This window comes from Eumetopias jubatus, unplaced genomic scaffold (genome assembly GCF_037043125.1).
Source record: "Eumetopias jubatus isolate StellerSeaLion01/CBP00866 unplaced genomic scaffold, mEumJub1_p1.0 scaffold_1, whole genome shotgun sequence".
Taxonomy (NCBI): domain Eukaryota; kingdom Metazoa; phylum Chordata; class Mammalia; order Carnivora; family Otariidae; genus Eumetopias; species Eumetopias jubatus.
The window spans coordinates 68,350,237-68,368,582 of record NW_028274807.1 but is presented as its reverse complement, the minus strand read 5'-3'; the positions used below and the strand labels follow the sequence as shown (position 1 = coordinate 68,368,582).

General features: G+C 48.2%; 1 protein-coding gene across 10 annotated transcripts in view; it reads right to left on the bottom strand.

The window, feature by feature from the left end:
* The window catches only part of KALRN (kalirin RhoGEF kinase), a 694,375-nt gene that overhangs the window by 453,184 nt on the left and 222,845 nt on the right, over positions 1 to 18,346 (bottom strand). For all 10 annotated transcript variants that reach the window (XM_088024799.1, XM_088024801.1, XM_088024804.1 and 7 more), the window contains exons 4-5: positions 17,331 to 17,523; positions 16,405 to 16,917 (exon numbers count right to left, since the gene is read on the bottom strand). In XM_088024799.1, coding sequence (XP_087880925.1) covers positions 16,405 to 16,917; positions 17,331 to 17,523 — 706 coding nt within the window. The remainder of the gene's footprint in view (positions 1 to 16,404; positions 16,918 to 17,330; positions 17,524 to 18,346) is intronic.

Sequence of the window (18,346 nt, the reverse complement as noted above, 5' to 3'; positions counted from 1 at the left end):
GGAAACAGATAAACGACTTGGCCAGCATCACACAATGAAAACTCAAATGGCATACTGAAGACCCAAATCTAGGTCTGCATGACTCCACAGTGCATGCTTTTAAACCACTATCAAATCATCTCCCAAATACACACTTAAATTTCGGACTATTCCTAGTGACTCAACTCAATTTGAATATCCCCTTGATGTTCTTTCTACAGCATCTCCCACTACTGTGCCTTTTCTCTGGAAACTTACTTTCTTCTGACTTCCCACATCTTTACCCCATTCCCCAGATCCTATTCGTTCTTTCTTCCCCTCAAATAACTCTGAAATACGCCCTTTATTTTCCATTCCTGCTGCTACTCACCCCCCAGCCTCTCCTGTCTATATTGCTGCAATCACTTCCATACTGGTCTCCCTGGACTCCAGTTTCTCCCTTATACAAAGCTATCTGCCCTCACCGGGTTCACTGCTTTAATTAATATACTGCTTTCACCATGTCATTCCCCCAGTCAAAACACGCATGCACACACACACACACACACACACACACACACACACATACACACACTTATTGCTGCTGTCATCTACAATGCAAACAAAATCCAGTCTTCTTGTTCTGACATTCAAGGCACTCCCTCCTTCCTCGACTGGTCCAAATCTGCCTTTCCCTATTATTTCATACGACAGTCCTACACCAAGCATGCTTTCCAGCCATATGCTATTCACTGCCATGCAAATACATCATCCCGTGCTCACTGCCACCCCCATATTTGTGCTCACATCTTTCCCCCTATGACATGTTCCACATCCAAATGTCCAAATTATTCCCATCTTTTGAAATGCAATTAAAGTGTCATCTCCTCATAATGCCTTCTTTGACCCACTGAGACCATACTGATTTCTTTTTTCTCCAAACTCACTGCTCCAGTGCCTACCACGGGAGTTCACAAACCTAGCCTTAATTCAGAACTATCTGAAATGTTTTTGTAAAAAATATAGCTTCACACACTTTACTCTTAAGATTCTGATTTAGTAGGAGCTCTCTAGCTGATTCCGATGCACCTGCATTTTTATTTAAATGGTTCATGTGAAGACCTATGGCCTATCCACAGTAGGGTAGCTGGTATCAGACTTAACCCTACCATCTATAAACTATTTGAAAGCACAGATCAATAACCAACATAGACCAATCATCCGTGAAGGAAGAGAAGCACACAATGTAAGCCTTCTGTGGAGCAGAGAAATAGGAGCTGAGCAGGCAGCAGCAGTCTTGATGGGTATAAAAACAAACAAAAACAAACAGAGTTTAGAGTTCAGGGCTGGGAAGGTGGTTGGAATTTCAGTGATAGGAAATTAGGGAGGAGGGAGCTAAGAGAAGGAGCCCTAAAATTCTTCATTAAAATTTCCTTCAGGTCTTCGGCAAAAATCCTAAGCTGTGCACATGCAAGGCAAGACTGCAGAAAGTCTAGCAGAGAATGGTTATGGAAAGCAGAGGATACTGAGAGCTGAACAGAAATTTTAGGTTACACCGTGCTGGGGAAATGCTGGGAGCTCTAATACAAACAGTTCAAAGAGACTTTGGTGAACACTCTGGGCACTGAATTGGGTCCCCAGAAAGACCAGGATATAGGAGTAAGAACCACATCCTAAGAGTAAGGGCTATACCCTAGGATTAATTAAAAGATGGAAGTAGATCTGTCATAGCAAAGCCTAAAACAGGGCTCAATAGGAGCAAGATCTGCTAGTGATTTAACTGCATTCCAGAACAAAACTCAAAGTTTAGAAGAAGGTAACCTAATCTGGAGTCTCTACAATGCATCATCTGCAATTTCCAGTATACAAATTACCAGCCATATGAAGATGCAGAGAAAAGTGGTTGATAACCAAAAATTAGAGTCAATATAAACAGACCCAGAGATGACCAGGCTATGAATTAGCAGGTATCACTTTTAAGATAATCATGATTAACATCTTAAAGAGAATAGGAGGGAAAGGGACAAAAATGAATTAAAAGACGGAACACGGAAACGGAGTCCAGTTTTCCATTTCTTGTAGCCATCAGGATATAGTCACATGCTCATGATGCTTAGTACAATATTTTATTCACTTAGTGAGTACCCACTGTATTCCAGACATTGGATGAGAGACTAATGATAAAAGATCAAGTCAGAGTCTAGTGAGGAAGACAAATGTAATCAATATTCTGTCAATTTTAAGGGTGAAAAGCACTATGAAAAGTGTCTACCGTGGGCTGACCACAGAGGAGCACTTGATCCCACTTGGCAGAGGTAGAGGTGGGAAAAGCATGAATGGCTTCCAGAAGGTGGCAACAGCTCAACGACACTTGAAAGATAATAGGATTTGGTCAGGTGAAGATGTAGATGGGAAGAGCATCTTATGAGAGGACATAACTTGAGCAAAGGCCTGGAGGCTTCAAACATGTGTTAGAGAGGAGGTACACCAAGCTCTAGGGCAGGAAGTGAGAAGTGAGAGGTACGGAGAAAGGATGATAAAGGAGAAGGGAGGGGCCAGGTCACAAAGGCGCAACGGTTGAAAGGCTAGAGGAACTGCTCTTTGTTTAGTTTGCAGTGGAGAACCACTAAAGGGCAGTAATAAGGTCAGATTTGTTTTTAGCCCTGACTGGGTGTCTACACTGAGGTCCCCAGATAGACAGTGATTTACCTCATTGCAAAGAGGAGTCTGAGCCAGCCCTGATCACACAGAACAAAATCAACTAGCACACTACAGATTTCTCACCAAGTGTGGGTTCTCTGTGCCCACCCCTTCTTTCTTTCCCCCCTACACTCCTTGTTCTTATAAACCTTTCAGTGTCTGGGTCAAAGAAGATAAATATGAAGGAGGAAATAAAGAACATACGAAAAGTGCCCAGCACAGCGCAAACCCATAATAGATGCTGAATGCACGCTAATCCCTTTCTACTTCCCCTGGGTTTAGACAGGATAAGCTGGCAGTCACAAAAAGTAGTGGCTTTCTGATTAGAGAAACCCAGGCTGCAAAACTTCAAGCTCAAATCACACACTGCCCTTGAGAATGAGCCATAGCTCAGCTTTGCCTGGAGAATCAGACTGCTGTTAGGCTTTAAAAGGCCACTGGGCTCCCGCTTGCCTTCCTCATGCTAAGTGAGGGAATGAAAAGTCTTACCAAGTCCACTGTTAACATAAATGTTTTCAGACTTTAATAAGGGGTTTTCTCTATGTTTCATTTCTAGTCTGTTCGCCTGGATGAACCAAATTCCCTGCAGCACTGGCAATATGCATAGTACCCTCCCTGTGGGGAAGAAATGGTCATCCAGGGGCCAGCAAGTCAAGCAGATGAGAAACAGAACCAACCAAGCCAGGAGTCAGCCCAGGCAGCCCTGGGATATTGACTCCGAGTGGCCAAATTCCTTCCATCTGAACCACAGATGCTGATAAAATATTCTCAGCAATGGAGTGAGAAAATGTGCTTCACTTACTTCCCAAAATGTAGAATTGAAGAGGTCAAACTCTATTTAATCCAAGCTGAGAAAATAGTGCCCAACTTTATCCCAAAGCTAAATTTAGGCATAAACTGAGATCTGGCCCTTGGCAAGTTAATTTAGATGAGCTAATGCTTGTTCCTGGCATACAGGATGCACTCAGTAAATGGTAACTATTATTGTTACTGCAAAAATGGAGCGTCTGCTGGATGTTCTCATCCAGTCCTCCCACGCATCCTAAAATCGTCTGTGCCAATCACTTGCACATCTGGGGAAAAAATTCCACACGGGCTAAGGAGGAGGTAGCCCTCCCTTCAGGGGTCCCTATCTGGCAGAAGGGGGCGGCTGCTGTGCTAGGTGGGCTTGAGCTCCAGCTGAGGAAGAAAGCTGGCACACACACCCCCTCTTCCCTTCCACCCTCTTCCAGCAGCTTCAGCAGTGGGGCCCGGGGGAGGTGAGGGGTGGCATGGGAGCCAGGCTCAGGCATATCCAGGAAGAGAGGCTTGGCCACACTTCCTGCTCCCAGACCCCACCTGGCAGAGCACACCCTGCAGGTAGGTGCTCAGGAAGAACTCAGAGAATGAAGAGCCCAGTCACTCCTCAAAACCCTCTGTTTCTTTAACAATCTCATTCAGAGGACTGTGGAGAATTCCTGTGTTCAGATAGTGCCAGTTGTCCCTACGAGCAGGGCAGAAAGGCAATAGAGACCGCTCATGGTCTAATGCTTTTAGTAGCCTTGATCACCACTCCTCTCACGCTCCTGTGCCTTCAAAGAAATTTACACTCACATTTAATTTAGTCACCCATCCTTCTCCCAAAATGTTTTTGGGATTTCTTTCCGCTCCCTCCTCCCCCCAATCCTACTGTCTTGACGTGAAGGCCTCGTGGTTCCCTCTGCTCCCTTTCCTCTCCAACATCCAATCGGGCACCTGGTCCCACGTTCTCCAGAGTTTGCCCTTTTCCTTTCCACTCCACTGCCACCTCATCTGCTCATACTTGGATTCGTCTAAAAGGACCAGAACTGGGGGCCCTGCTTCCCAATCTCTTGGCGCATTGCTAGATGAAAGTTGCTAAAACCCCAGTTTTTAAGGGAGAGCCCTGGAGCGGTGTCCCTTGAAGCCACTCAGCAGTAGGTGGTGCTCTTGGGTCTGCTCAGAGCATTCACGGTTCTGCTCCATCGGGCAGCCTAGCGAGTATGGACTATTGCACAGTCCACTCTTCATTTGGCACTGACTGTGTGCCTCTGGGGAACACTAAGGTATCTAAGACACCAGGCCTGACCTCCAGGCATTTGCAATATATTTGGGGAAAGAGACCTCGGAGTGTAAATCTACAATACAAGATGAGTTGGAATAGTCCAGTTTGAGGGGGGATAGATAAGGGCTATAGGAAGATGCCCAGAGGAGAGAAAGACCACTTCCAAGAGGGAAGAATGAATGAAGTAGTATTTGAGTAGACCTTCCGCTTAGGTAAGGTTTCAGTAGGCAGAGTGGGAGGGGGGTTGATATAAACAGAGGCGTGAGAAGGTGGACTGTGCAAAGCATAGAGGAGGATGTCCTGAAGACGGGGCCTGAATGCCCAAGTCCATTCTCACTCCCCATTCTAGGCCCTTCTAGTTTGCACCTCTCCCTGACACCTCATGACAAGGGTAAGCTCCCTGGGGAAACCTCCCTAGGGCAAGACAAGTACCACTCTAAGGTAGGACCAGTCAGTCTGCTTAATCTGCACGGACGAAACCAAACATTCCTTTTTTTCTCGGCACCAAGAAATGGCATATCTTCTCTCACCACATCAGTAACCACCCCCATAGCAGGGCCTTTCTTGTCCTGAAAAGGCTCTCTGAGAAAGCCTGGAGGTTGGAGGTGAGCTGAAGAGTAAGAGAGTGGGGTTTCTTAGTGAACGTGGACTGGGGAACATGGGTGGGGAAGAGCCTTTCTGGGATTCTGATAAAGACAGGTTTCCTCCAAGGGAATTAATGTTCCTTTGCATGAGTTTTCTGACTCTCAGGCCACAGAGCTCTGGCTCTGCTTGGGAATGATCTCAGGGAAAGCCACGGGACACAGGGATGGGGCTTTGCCCATGAATATCCCTGACCTGGGCACACAAAACTCTGGATACCAGAAACCTGTCAACTCAGCACTTCCATACTAGAAAAGTCTCTCTACGCATACACGTGAAAAGACATCCTCTTCTAATCACATATGAGACAGAGCCTCACTTCATTTGAATAAGAGAACATAATTCTCTGGATGGGCAAATACCTTGGAGTTTCAGACTGGCTACCTTGAACTACAAGAAGCAAGTCCATCTACACACATGAAATCTTTTTCTCACTTGGCCAAGTGGGATCAAGAGGGATCAAGAGGGATCAAGTGGGATCAAGGGATCAAGCTGCGGACCCCTCCCCCCTATCCCTTTTCATATTTGAAAAACTGGTCCCAGGAATGCCAGGTTGAAGAGTTTAGAGCCCACATCAAGTGAAAATAGGCCAGGAGAAGTGATGGAAGTTCATCTGAAGCAGGAAAGACTGGGAAGGTCCATGAGGACTGTCTCCAAGTCATGAGAGGGCTACCCTCCAGGAGAAGGAAGAAACTAGTTCTGGGGGACCCTCGGGCAGACGTGGGACCACACGGTAGAAGCTCCAGGAAGACAGATTCTGGCCTGGTGGCAGGAGGCCTCTCTAACAAACGGTGCTGTGTAATGGTGAACTAGGCTGCTTCCCAGGGCTGTGGCTTCCTTGTCAGCTAGGGAAGCTCTGAGGAAGGGATTGGACCCTCCGACTCAAAGATTCTAGCATTTTAAGATGCTCCCGGCAGGGTCTGAACTGTTCACCAGATTCCAGCTTTCCTCGCATCCCCTGGTTACTCAGGAAGTGGTGTGACTAGATTTCCAACCCCCTGTTGTAACTCTTGGTAATGCACATGGCATGGACATCACCCTCCTGCACTCCTCCCCAGGGAACCTGAGCTCCAGCCTCTGTGGAAAGCGGCTGTTCCCAGAACCCACCCTGTACTTTGAGGCTGCTATGCCTTCGCTCATGCTCTGTCCTCTCCCTGCACCCCAACTTCAGCTGCATATTTCCATCTATGTTGTCTACCTAGCCGTGACAGGTACCTGGATGGACGGGCTCTATGTGGCCAGTGCCCCCTGCTCCAACGTGGTAAGGCCTGACTGGAGCTCATCTGCTAGTTGCCTGCCCTAGCACAATAGCTGGCACTTGTTTAATTGGCTTATCTTCAGCAACAGTGTCTAAGATCTTGCCATCTGGGTCACATGCTTCCATCTCCCTTTCCTTCTACTGGCAGTAGATCTGACTAGTTCCTTCTCAAGACCACTTCCTGGTTTCTCCAGGCACCAGGTACCTACCTCCCCTACATACTTTGCTGCCGCATGCTGCCCACTGTCTGCTCCAGCACCCTTGCTGTGGATGATGGTGTGCTCTCTGCCCTCCCTCCCCCGCCGCAGCAGGCCTCCCCGTGACTCTCTTCCACTTCTGATCCCATCTATGTACGCGGCCCACCTTGAGTCTACCTCCACAAACCCACCATCTGTTGGGCACCTACTGGACTCTGGGCATGTTAGATGCTATATACACATTTTCTTTAATCCATACCAATCCTAAGGCATTTATTAAAATCTACATTTTACTGATAAAGAAACTGCTCACAGAGGATAAACTGGACACTTAGAGCCATTCAGCTCATGAGGGGCTGGGCTGGGATTCAAATCCTGGTCTCTGATTGCAAAGTCAGCACTTTTTCTAGAAGCAGTTGTTGGGTCTTCTGGCCTTTTCTCTCTCTCCCCTCCTGAGGAGGCCTGAATCACATGGAGCCCTCCCTTAGCTCTACCCAAAGAAGGAAGCAGGACTGCAAGAGGGAAGAGAAACAACAGGTTCAGAGAGAATGGAAGCAAAAAAGAGTGGGGTGAGTATAGGCTGGAGGGGGTGAAAGCACATGGAGGAGAAAGGTCATAAATGGGAAAGGAAGGAGAGGGGTGCAGGGGAGTAAGATAGAGGATGAAGGGAAGGAAGGAAGGAGGTGCATTCTGCAAAGTAAAATGCCTTGATAAAGGTCCCTACTGTAGAGATTCAATTTGTTTTTCCACCGAATAATTTGTACCTGAATGTCTTTTTGTTCTTCAAAAACAAAAAAAACAAAAAAAACAACAGTACTTAAGACATTCCCTCCACTTCCCCTACTGGGACAGAGCTGACATGTTACCTCTCTTCTTGGGCCACCCCCCACTGTCTCCCACTACACACTAGCCCCCTGCCCCAAAGCCTAACTCCTGCCCAGTAAGCAACAGAGACCTAGATATCTAACCAGGCTCTAACCACTAGAGTGGGCACTATTTCTGTGTCATCCTTTTCTTACAAGGTATCAGGAATCCCATCAGTGCTGAGCCTGATTTTCCCTAAGCTTCCCTACATGATTCCCCCTATCCGGGGCTTGGGTGGGAGACAGGGTCCCCAGCACCTAGCAGAGGACCTGGCACATGGGAGACACTCAATGTCTGCTGACCAATGAGTGAATCAATGATTCTCAGTTATTTCCCTGTAGCTCACACAACTTCTGTCTCTGATCAGGACCTTCCCTTTCTAGCTCATCTAAATTGGTACAGACAGAATCAGAGTGACAACCTGGATTCTGGAAACACTGTTAACATAGTGTCCATGTTCTCAGTTCTAAGGGGTCACTATGGGGCCCACAGTTCTGTAGGGTCCATTCATAAGTAGAGGCCACATATGTAGGCTATTCACATATGGCTGTCTGGTCTCGCCCTTTGCGGCCCACGTGGGAGGCCTGGGAGGGATCTAAGTCCCCCACCCCCACTCCCTGCCTAGAGTTCCTCCCAGTCCTGCCTCTGATCTGCTCTCCACACCCACAGGCCTCATGCAGGCCTGTGACCTCCACATACAGTGGGGCTGAAAATGCAGGAGTGGGAGAAAGGATGGGAGGAGGAGAAAAACAGCTTTGGGAGAGAACGCTCACACATGCAGCCTGCAGAACACTGTGACTTGGATTATTTTTGGAATCTAATGTTTCTAATGTTCAAGGGGAGGAAGTAAGAAAAAGTAAGTAGAGATTCCCAGGACCAGCAGGCTGGAAATAATACAGGACACCGTGTCCTGTGTCGGGGTGGGATGCAGACACACTTCCTCACCCTGAGCCCAGTCAGCGGGGGGTGCAGGGGGGCAGTGGTTTAGGCCCCAGGAGGAGGGAGGAGGGCAGGAACAAGAGGGCACCGAAGCCTTTTTCTAAAAAAAGCAGGAAATTACAAACCGCCCAGTAAAGACCTCTGCCCTCTGGCTGCCCCAAGGTTGCAGCTCTTTGAAGCCACCCTCCCAACAAGAAGGACTCAGGGCACTGAACCACAGAGACTTGTCAGCATGCACCCTGGAGGCCTGTCCAGGGCTTGCTCTTTTACCACAGCAGTGGTGAGGACCCTCCAGTCTTCCCCAGCCCCTCCGGCCATCTCATACATAGGTGGCTGGCTGGCCTGTGTGCCCTTTCTCCTGCAGGGCAAGGTCAGCGTGTGTGTGTGTGTGTGTGTGTGTGTGTGTGTGTGTGTGTGTGTCTGTGTCTGTGTGTGTGTGTGTGTGTGTGTGTGTGTGTGTTGGAGGAGAGGTGGAGCCCTAGCCTCAAGGCAGAGGGCTCAACCTCCCTATGCTGCCCACCTGAACTCTGCACACTGCCCAACTTCACCAAGTCTCAGCTCTCCCATCTATGAAATGATGCCCATATTCGCACCTGCCTGGTCCTGCTACACAGAGTAGATGGGAGACCAAATGATGTGCCACCAACTGGATGACTCTGGGTGGGTCGCTACTCTGGGTCAAAGTTTGCTGTATAAAAGGAAGGGCTGGACCACAAAACCTCTAAGGTCAGGGGTGTGAGAACACTTGAAAAACCAACATTCAAAAAAAAAATTCTGTATTATAATTGCTACAATGGCACTTCAATTTAACAAATGAGTGTGGAGTCATGCTCACTGCTGGCTTGGGGGCATGGGGGTTGGAAGTGTGGCGAAGAGAAGCAGCAGTGGGCCAGTGTCTGGCAGGAAGGAGAGGCAGAGGAATTTCTCAAGTGGTCCTACTGGTTCTCATCACTCCAGGCGGGATGAGACTTTGGGTCTTGCTTTGGGCCCTGGGGTATGATCAAAACTGTTTATACCTTGAAGGGAGAGGGCAGGAAACAGCAGTGGACACTTTGCCCAGGGACAGGGCATCCTGGGGATGTCCTGAATTACTAATGTGGTTAACAGGACATACAAAGAGCAAAACACAATAAGCATGTAACCGTTAGCACAGTGCCCTGCTGCCTGCCAAGATGCCTTTCACCCAGTGGGCCCCACTAATGTTTTCTCATGGTAACATGAAAGTAACATTATTTTGTTTGTACAGAACTCCAAGAAAATCAAAATGCATAGATGTGTTTCTTGGATGGACTGTTGGGAGTGTTTCTGGCCCCGAGTTTGCAGGAGAATAAGACAAATACACTCTTAGCTATAATGCAAAGCAGAAGGTGACAAATGTCTCAGATATAGAAGGTGTATGGGGAGGGGGCAATCCCATCCCCCTGGGGGAATCACTTTCCTCTGGGACTGTTTTCCCAGAGACCTTTCCTGGGGCAGCTCCCCACAACCTGGACCCAGCAGATAGGACCCCCATTTGACCTAGGTGCTCTTCTCTGTACCTCAGCCAAGGGCATCACACAACCTAGTAATCTTTGGGGGCCCCTGTGAATATACATCCTAATTGCAGACTTCTCTCAAAACTCAATTCTTGATTTTGTTTCATTTAGGGATCACCGAAAATTATCTAGAGCAAGTCCATTTGGAAGACAGCATCAATGACGCTCTGCGTGGTCTTGGCAGGCCACCAATGATTGAAGAGGAAGGCATGACTGACCCAGTCACAGGGCAATAGAAGGGAAGCCCAGTGCTGGCACCTCCACACACCACCCCATTCAATTCTCATAGTAGGCCAGGGCAGCAGCTCAAGTTGCCTTTTTTTTTTTTTTTTTTTAAGCAAGACTAGAACTCAACAGATGATGGCTCTATTTGCTGAGAAAAAACTTATATTCCGTCACTAAACAAGGTGACAACCTTGAAGACAGAAGAGCCTACTGTAGATTTTTGGGGAGAATGAATAGGAAAAAGGCAAAATTTATTATAGAATTGCTGAGCTATAAGGAGGCTTAGATATCATTTGTAGGGCAAGCCTGAAAGAAGGAGAAATGGCAGGCATGTTTGGCCGGGATGGGTGGGCTCTTTATCAGACTTCACCAATCTGGAGATTCTTTTTTTTTTTTAATGTTTTATTTATTCATTTTAGAGAGAGACTGAGAAAGAGCAGGAGTGGGTGGGGGAGGGGCAGAAGGAGAAGCTCCCCACTGAGCAGGAAGCCTGATGTGGGGCTCGATCCCTTGGACCCCAAGATCGTGACCTGAGCCGAAGGCAGATGCTTAACAGACTAAGCCCTCCAGGCGTCCCTCAATCTGGAGATTCTGATATGTCCCCTGACAAGCCTGATCTCTACCACCATTGCCACCCCAGCCTCTACCATGACCACACACATGCTCTGACACACGCCTTCTTCTTTTGAAAGACATTTTCACAAAGAGAAAGTGTTGTTCATGAGGACAGTGTGGTGTAGAAGCAGAAGAAAAGTTGTAAGCCACTGAGCTAGTCCAAATACTCCATCTTCATTTTTGGGGGAACATAATTGGAGGTCAGAGATTAAAGATGTGCCTATCGGAAGTCAGAGACTGAAGATGTGCCTAAGGTCTCCCAACTGGCAGAGTGGCACCTCACCATAAATCTGAATCCCACTCAGCTCTCTTGAAGCCCAGACATGGCACCCTTAGGTGTGAACAGAATTTCAGCATGCAAGAATGAACATGCAAGAAGGCATTTAGAATTCAGTTCTCCAAAGGGAGCTTTCCCACAGGCAGCGTGGTGAGGCCAGTCTCCTCGAAGCAACTGCCACAGTCTCCTGTGAGCACATGCCTTGGTCGCAGAGGAGGTGGGCACCTAAATACCCTCCCGACTGTGGTGCTAAAGGTCTGGTCTGGAGCATGTTCCAAGCACAGCTTTACACAGGAAACAACCCTGTGCTGCATAAACCAATAATGAGCATGATTCCAACACTGGAAACCCTGTGGGGTATCCTTGTGCACTCTTCAGGGAATTCTCCCACAAGGGGGTGGGAATATACTTCTTTCTGGAATGGCTTTGGGCAAGACTAGAACATGGGCCTCCTGGGTAGACATCAGGATTTATTTAGAAGCAGAGCAGGTGAAGGTTTCTGTACCAGTTAAGTCAGTCACATACTGGAGCCTTTTGAGGCACTTCTTTCTTGCAAAGACTGGAAGACTGTGGGCCTTCCACACACCGCGAGGTGGATGGTGTGGCGGCTTCCATATTTTCTGATACACGTCATTGGCAGTGGCACATTGCTGGGCATCATGAAGTCACAATGGCTGTCACCAGGATGACAAGGCTGGGTTCCTCACAGTCTGTGGGAGGTAGACTTTCTGATCTCAAGGTCTTTTCCAGCTCTGTCATTCTAAGATGTGCCCTAGGTACCCAGGAAAGGTGCAGTGGGGTGGGGGGTGGGGGCAGCTTGGGAGGATCCTCCACTGGGCAGCAAGAGGATGAGGAACAAGTCTACTTAATGATCTTAATACCACAAACTGCCCGCTACTGGGGAAGAGGCCTCCCTTCTCTCTGGTAGTGGGATGTGACCGCAGGGCAGACACCTGCATCACACAGGGTCCTGGGCAGCTGTGGGCACAATCAGCTGTGAGACAGGTCTGCAAAGAGAGCCCTAATCTGCATCTGCTAATGAGGAGCGACCCGCCTGTGGTCTGTGAGCACAGTGGTGGACAGGCCCATTAGTCACAGATGGGAGAGCACAGGACCAAGGCACAGGGCACCCAACAAGATGCACTGTGTACTACTTGAATCACCTCCGAGATGCCCAGTCCTCCCACAGGTTGCCATTAAGGCTTCCCTATCATTCCTGAGCTGCAACATTCCCTCTTCTCTAAAAACTCCCCAGTCGTGGAGGCTGTGCCTAGGACAGGGGGTGCACACTGCAGACACAGGTAATAATAACTACGAGTTTGTGACAGCTTGCTGTTCCAGGACGAAATTCTAGCCTACTCGACTTTATCCAAGTGCCTCGTTTTGGGCTCATGGCAGCTGCTCAATGGAAGTTTATGAAATGAATGGGTGGCCTGCCTTATGAATTATCTGTGGAAGTGTCCCCCCTCCCGAAATGTTTAATTGGCAGAGAAAATGGCTCCCTCCCCACCCCACTCCCAAGGTGAGGAAGGGTCATTTCAGAGGTCAGGGGGAAGTGGGGAGAGATGGCTTCACTCCCCAAGGCCGGCTGGTAAATGGGGAGCAACACCTAGGTATTATTCAATCCCTGGGAAACAAGCTGTCATCCACAGGGCCAGCAGGGAGACGGCACTTACCCTTTCACAAAAATAGTAGCTGGGCGTGCACCAGCTGAGTTTCCCAGATCCGGAATTGCAGGCCTCCAACAGGCCTCCCAACCAGAAAGGAGACTAAGATGTGGCTCATGCAGTAGCTATTTCCTCACACTCTTGTTTAGATGTGGATCCACGCACACAACCCTTACCCCAAATCGCCATCCACCTCACCCTCTTTCAAAAACACCAAATAAGTCAAGGGCTGAGACACTTGGTTCTGCACAGATATTTTAAATTAATCTTGAAGCAACTTAAAAGGACTGTTTTTCTCTCCTGCCCCACACCCAGCACATTTTCTGTGGCAGCTGGGTCAAGCCTGAGCCACATTTTCATCACTGACTCAATATCAAAATATTCCGGGGTTGCCTTCTTCCCATCCTCCCTTCACTGCCCCTGTTTCATTTTTGATATTCTCTCCCCCGCCTCTACACACACCAAACATACCACACACACACACACACACACACACACACACACACACACACACACACACACCTTTTTATGGTATGAACACACCTAGGACATGGATCCTAAACTTAGAGTCCTGCATATAACTGAGGGATTGTGTACTTGGATAGGGAAAAAAATACGCCTTGATTTTCACTAACCTCTAACTGAAATATAGGATTCCCTTCGATTATGAATGTAGGCAGCAAACTACATTAATGTTAGCAATACTCATGCCTCTGACATCAATAGAAACACACACATGTTGCCCTGAAATGTCATATATGCTCATCACTACTTCAAAATTATGGTAGTTATAAGACTTCAAATACAGCTTGTTATTTAACATGTTCCTAAACAAATATAAAAGTTACTGTTGTTTTTAAAAATGGAATAACCGTACTTCAATAATTATTTTCCAAGCCTATATATTATTTTGTACATTTACAAATGTTATTCTGAGAAGGGTCCCTAGCCCAGAAGGTTAAGAGTCCCTGCTGTCCAGTGAACATTCGAAGATGGGATTTGAGATTGTCCCCAGAGTCACTGGGGCGTGGGCCAGAGGGCTCAGGGGTTAATAGGCAGTGCTCAGCGGTAGCATGAGGCAGCTTCTGGGAGCAGACAGCTAGCACGGCTGTTGGGTCAGAGTTTGGGTGGGCTTTGGAGACAGACCCAATACTGGCTCTGTCTAACCCACAGTGTGATCTTGGGCAAGCCACTTCATCTCTCTGAGCTTCCAGTGCCTGTCAGCATCCATTCTGAGCATTCCTCGACTGTGAAATAGGGACAATAATATAGCATAAGAATCTTGTGAGCATGAATTGAGAAGATAAAATGTGTGGCAGAAATTACTGCTTAGTTGACCAGTGCTTGGCTGACTCTAGAAGGTCAGCCTGCCTTCCCTACCTGGGGATTTCTGAGGCTCAGGTGTTTTGTTTTGTTTTGTTTTGTTTTTGAGACAGGCACTATCTGTGCCCTATGAAGGCTTCTCATAACCTTGAGTTTCAGGGATGCGGTGAAATGCCTCCAACAAAACACTTCTAAGCAGACTTGAGTCCCCTGCCCTCCTCTTCTGACCGTGGCTCACTGAAACAGGCACCCAAGCCAGACTGCAAAGCAGATTCCGTGCCGCAGAGCGGAAGAGACCGCAAGTAAAAAGGAGACGTCCAGACCTTTCCAATATTGGCCACAGGAGCCAAAGTACCTGCCGCTGGCTTCACAGAGCAGCTGCTTCTGACCTGGTGTCTCTCCTCATTTGGTGAGCAGTGACAGGGATTCTGTAGTCCCAGGGGCCCCTCCCAGGATGGGGCAGGGCCAGAGTTGGACCTCAGCTGCCAGGGCCCTGGGCAAGGAGGCCTCAGGAAGGCCGGGGAGGGGGAGACTTCAGAACTCCTAAGGTTGTGCCAGAAACCCCTCTACATGTCCCTTCCAAAACCTGGCTTAAATTTTGTGGAAAGCAGCTATGCAGTCTTTACAAATCACATATGTTGGTTTTCATCTGATTTTATAAAAGATTAGAAAATATAAGGAGAAATTAAAATCAACCATAAGCCTGGCCCCTTGAAATCAAAACTATTAGCATTGTGGTGAGTTTTTTCCCATTTACACCTATGTTGGCACTCTCACATAAATTGGGATCATAATCATATACAGTTTTGTAGCCTGATTTCATTACTTACAAATACCTAGAGACATTTTCAATATAGGCTCTTAAAAGACACAAAACCATCATGTCAGATGCTGTCGGTAAAACTCACAGGTGACTGAGATGTCTTGGTATCGCTAAGGCTAGTATTATGCATTTAAATATAAGTTCCCCCCAGAAAACTGATAGGAGGAAAACCCATTTCACTCTTCTTAAAGTGCATATTATGTATGAAGTAAACTCCCATCTTTAGCTTGGAGAGAATCTACAGAAGATACTTTTGTGTCTTTGGCAAATAGGCATGATCCATCTTTCTTTTTCACTTTCTCATATGTCCCCTGATAAGGGGAAAGCTTTGAAAATTCACTGCTGGAAAAATGGGGTCTTGCTTGAGAAAGTACTCAGCAGCTGAGGAAAAGCCTGCAGAAAGACGTGGTATGGAAGGAAGAGCCCTGAACTTCAAAGGGAAGAAAGCGGGATTCATATGTCAAGTCTGCCATTAAAGCCCCAAGATCAAAGAGCACCCGTTTCCCTGCATGTCAGCAGAGGCACCACCACCCACCTCAAAGGATCAAAGGGCCGCACAGATTAAATAAGAGGCCGCCTGTGAAAGGGCTTGGTCAATGGTAAAGGACACTGCAGAACAATAATCACTAAGTCGTAACAGTATTATTTTTGTTGCTTCGCCGACTTGACCCACTCACTGCACGTCCTGACAAGGGGCAGTGAGCCCCGGTGTAGAAGTGTGGACTCTGGAGCCACCTCTCACGGCTCAGGTTGGCTGTTATTTACCTTCCTGGTTTCTTCATCTGTAAAATGGGATAATGATAATACACCTACCTCCTAAGATTTTTGAGATGATTAAAATAAGTTAATTTACACGTGGTGCTTACGACACATAATAAACACTATATAAGGGGAGCTGTAAAAAGTCAGTGATCAATGACCAAATATATGATTGAAATAAATCAGCCAAAAGCAGTAAGCACATTTTTTTTTGAGAGAGAGAGAGAGAGAGAGAGAGAGAGAGAACACGCACAAACAGGGAGGGGGGGAGAGGGGAGGGGCCGAGGGAGAGGGAGAATCTCAAGCAGGCTCCACATTCAGCATGAAGCCCCACTGGGGGGCTTGGTCCCACAACCCTGAGATCACCACCTGAGCCGAAATCAAGAGTCAGCCGCTCAGCTGACTAAGCCACCCAGCTGCCCCCAGTAGGTACATTTTTTAAAGCTTTCCAAGAAAGTATTATTCATCAGGAGGCTGTACTAGCAGCCTCCATAAGCTCCCCTAAAAAGCTATGGAACCCCTCCCCAAGCCCCACTTGGCTTTGGCAGCTCCCCTCCTACCTTCTCGGCATCCTGCTCAAAAAGCCGCAGCTGGAAGCACTGGTCCAGCTTGAGCTTGCGCACATGCCACATCTGGTGCAGGTGCTGCCGGGTGGAGTGCAGCTTGTCCAGGAGGCTGGTGATCTTGGGCACCAGGCTCTGGAAGTCGGCGCTGCCCGGGATGCAGTTGCGCCCTGAGAACCCATCGCTGCAGCGGATACACTGCAGCAGCCGCTGCCCCTCCCGGTCCAGCTCCTCCACGGGGGCCTTCAGCACCTTCTTCTTGAGCTGTGTGTGCTCGTCGATGAGCCGCCGGGAGCCTTCCACATCCACAGGGAACTCCTTCCGGGCCAGCATCTCCTGCAGGTCCTCGAGGCGGGACAGCAGGTGCACAGCACTGTTGAAGAACTCCTCCAGGGAGAGCCGCAGCTCTATCCACTCCTCGTGGTTGTAGTCCAGGGAGCCATCGAACTCCTCGGTCAGCTGGGAGGGGTCCACCAGCTTCGTGAGGCCCTCCACGGACACCATGCTTGTCTGGGAGGGGCAGACACAGAGAGGGGGACTCAGTGATGTGGGGCGGGCTGGGCAGTGGTAGGCAGAAGGCAGGAAGTCAAGGGGGAAAGGCTGAGATAAATCCACACATTAATGACCACAGCCTGCCTCAGAAAGGGCGAGTGGGAGAGCACACAGCCCGGGGGGGGGGAGGGCAGGAGCCGCAAACCAGCCAGGGTCAGTGTTTCAACAGACTGGCTAAGAGTTCGGGACAATCTCTCGAGCCTCTTATTCCTTCCAAGACTCACTGGTAAGACCACAGTACCCAAGGAATCCTGAAATATCAGCCCCTGCCATCCTGCATATCATAGGATAGGTGAAGAAGCAGAAGTGAGAAATGTGTGGGTAGCAGAAGGGGAAGGGAAAGAGGGTGCGAAGAGAGAGGTCTGGCTTACCTCGAAGATGAATTTGGAGCTGCCAAAGTTGGTCTTCTGCTTCTGCCAGAAGTTGTCGGGTTTGATGATGAGGGCCACATGGATCTCGGCTGGAAAGGCTTCCTGCAGCGTCTTGAGGAGGGGCTTGATGAGGTCCCACTTGGAGCCCCGCATGTCGATGATGACGGTGAAGCCACGTTTGCACACGTCCTCACTGTGGGGAGGTCAGAGGCCAGGCATGGTCACTCTGGGTGGATGAGACTTTGGGGAACACAGTCAAAAAGCATCCCAGAAACCTGCATTCCTTTTAATCTGGACTACCCCTCCAACTTCACAGGATGTCTCCTGGCTGCCTTCCAATCCAACTCAAAATGCACTGCCTCAGAAAACCTTTCCAGGTTAACCCCATCTGACCAAGGGCATTCTGGCTTCTCCCAGCACTTAGCAAGTAACTCAGCCTTCCCTACAGTCAGTTGTACCTGTTTGGATGTTTACTATTCCAGCGTTCATAATTGTGTTTTACTTTTTTGTCTCCCTTTCTTGCTCCTGGCATGAATCATGCTTTCCCTATTTGAATGCAAGCTCTCTAAAGACAAGGACCCTATTGCCCTTAAATCTGAGATGGAAAGTCTTTGGTATGCGTCTGTCCTTCCCTGTGCTCACATCAATGACAGACACTGGTATGCTTTACCACTGAACCCAAACTGGGCCAAAAAATCTTTTTCCATAAAGTGCTCTAGGCTGATCTATCTATTGATTAGCAAATGGTACACGAAGCACTGATAACATATAATTGCCACCACTGTATTTAAAATGTGTAACTTGTAGTTCAAATGTATATCAATTTTTTTTTTTTTTTTTTAATCAGGTTGCTGAGTCGTGCTGATTGCTCTTAGATGGCCAAGGGTGGACTGGCTGGGACAGTGGATGTAGTACAGTTTTCTCGTGTACTTCCATTACACCAGCCCGGGTATAAAAAAGCTTTCAGGAAGCTAAGAGAGGGGAAACTACTCTTGAAATCAAGGCCAGATGACGTG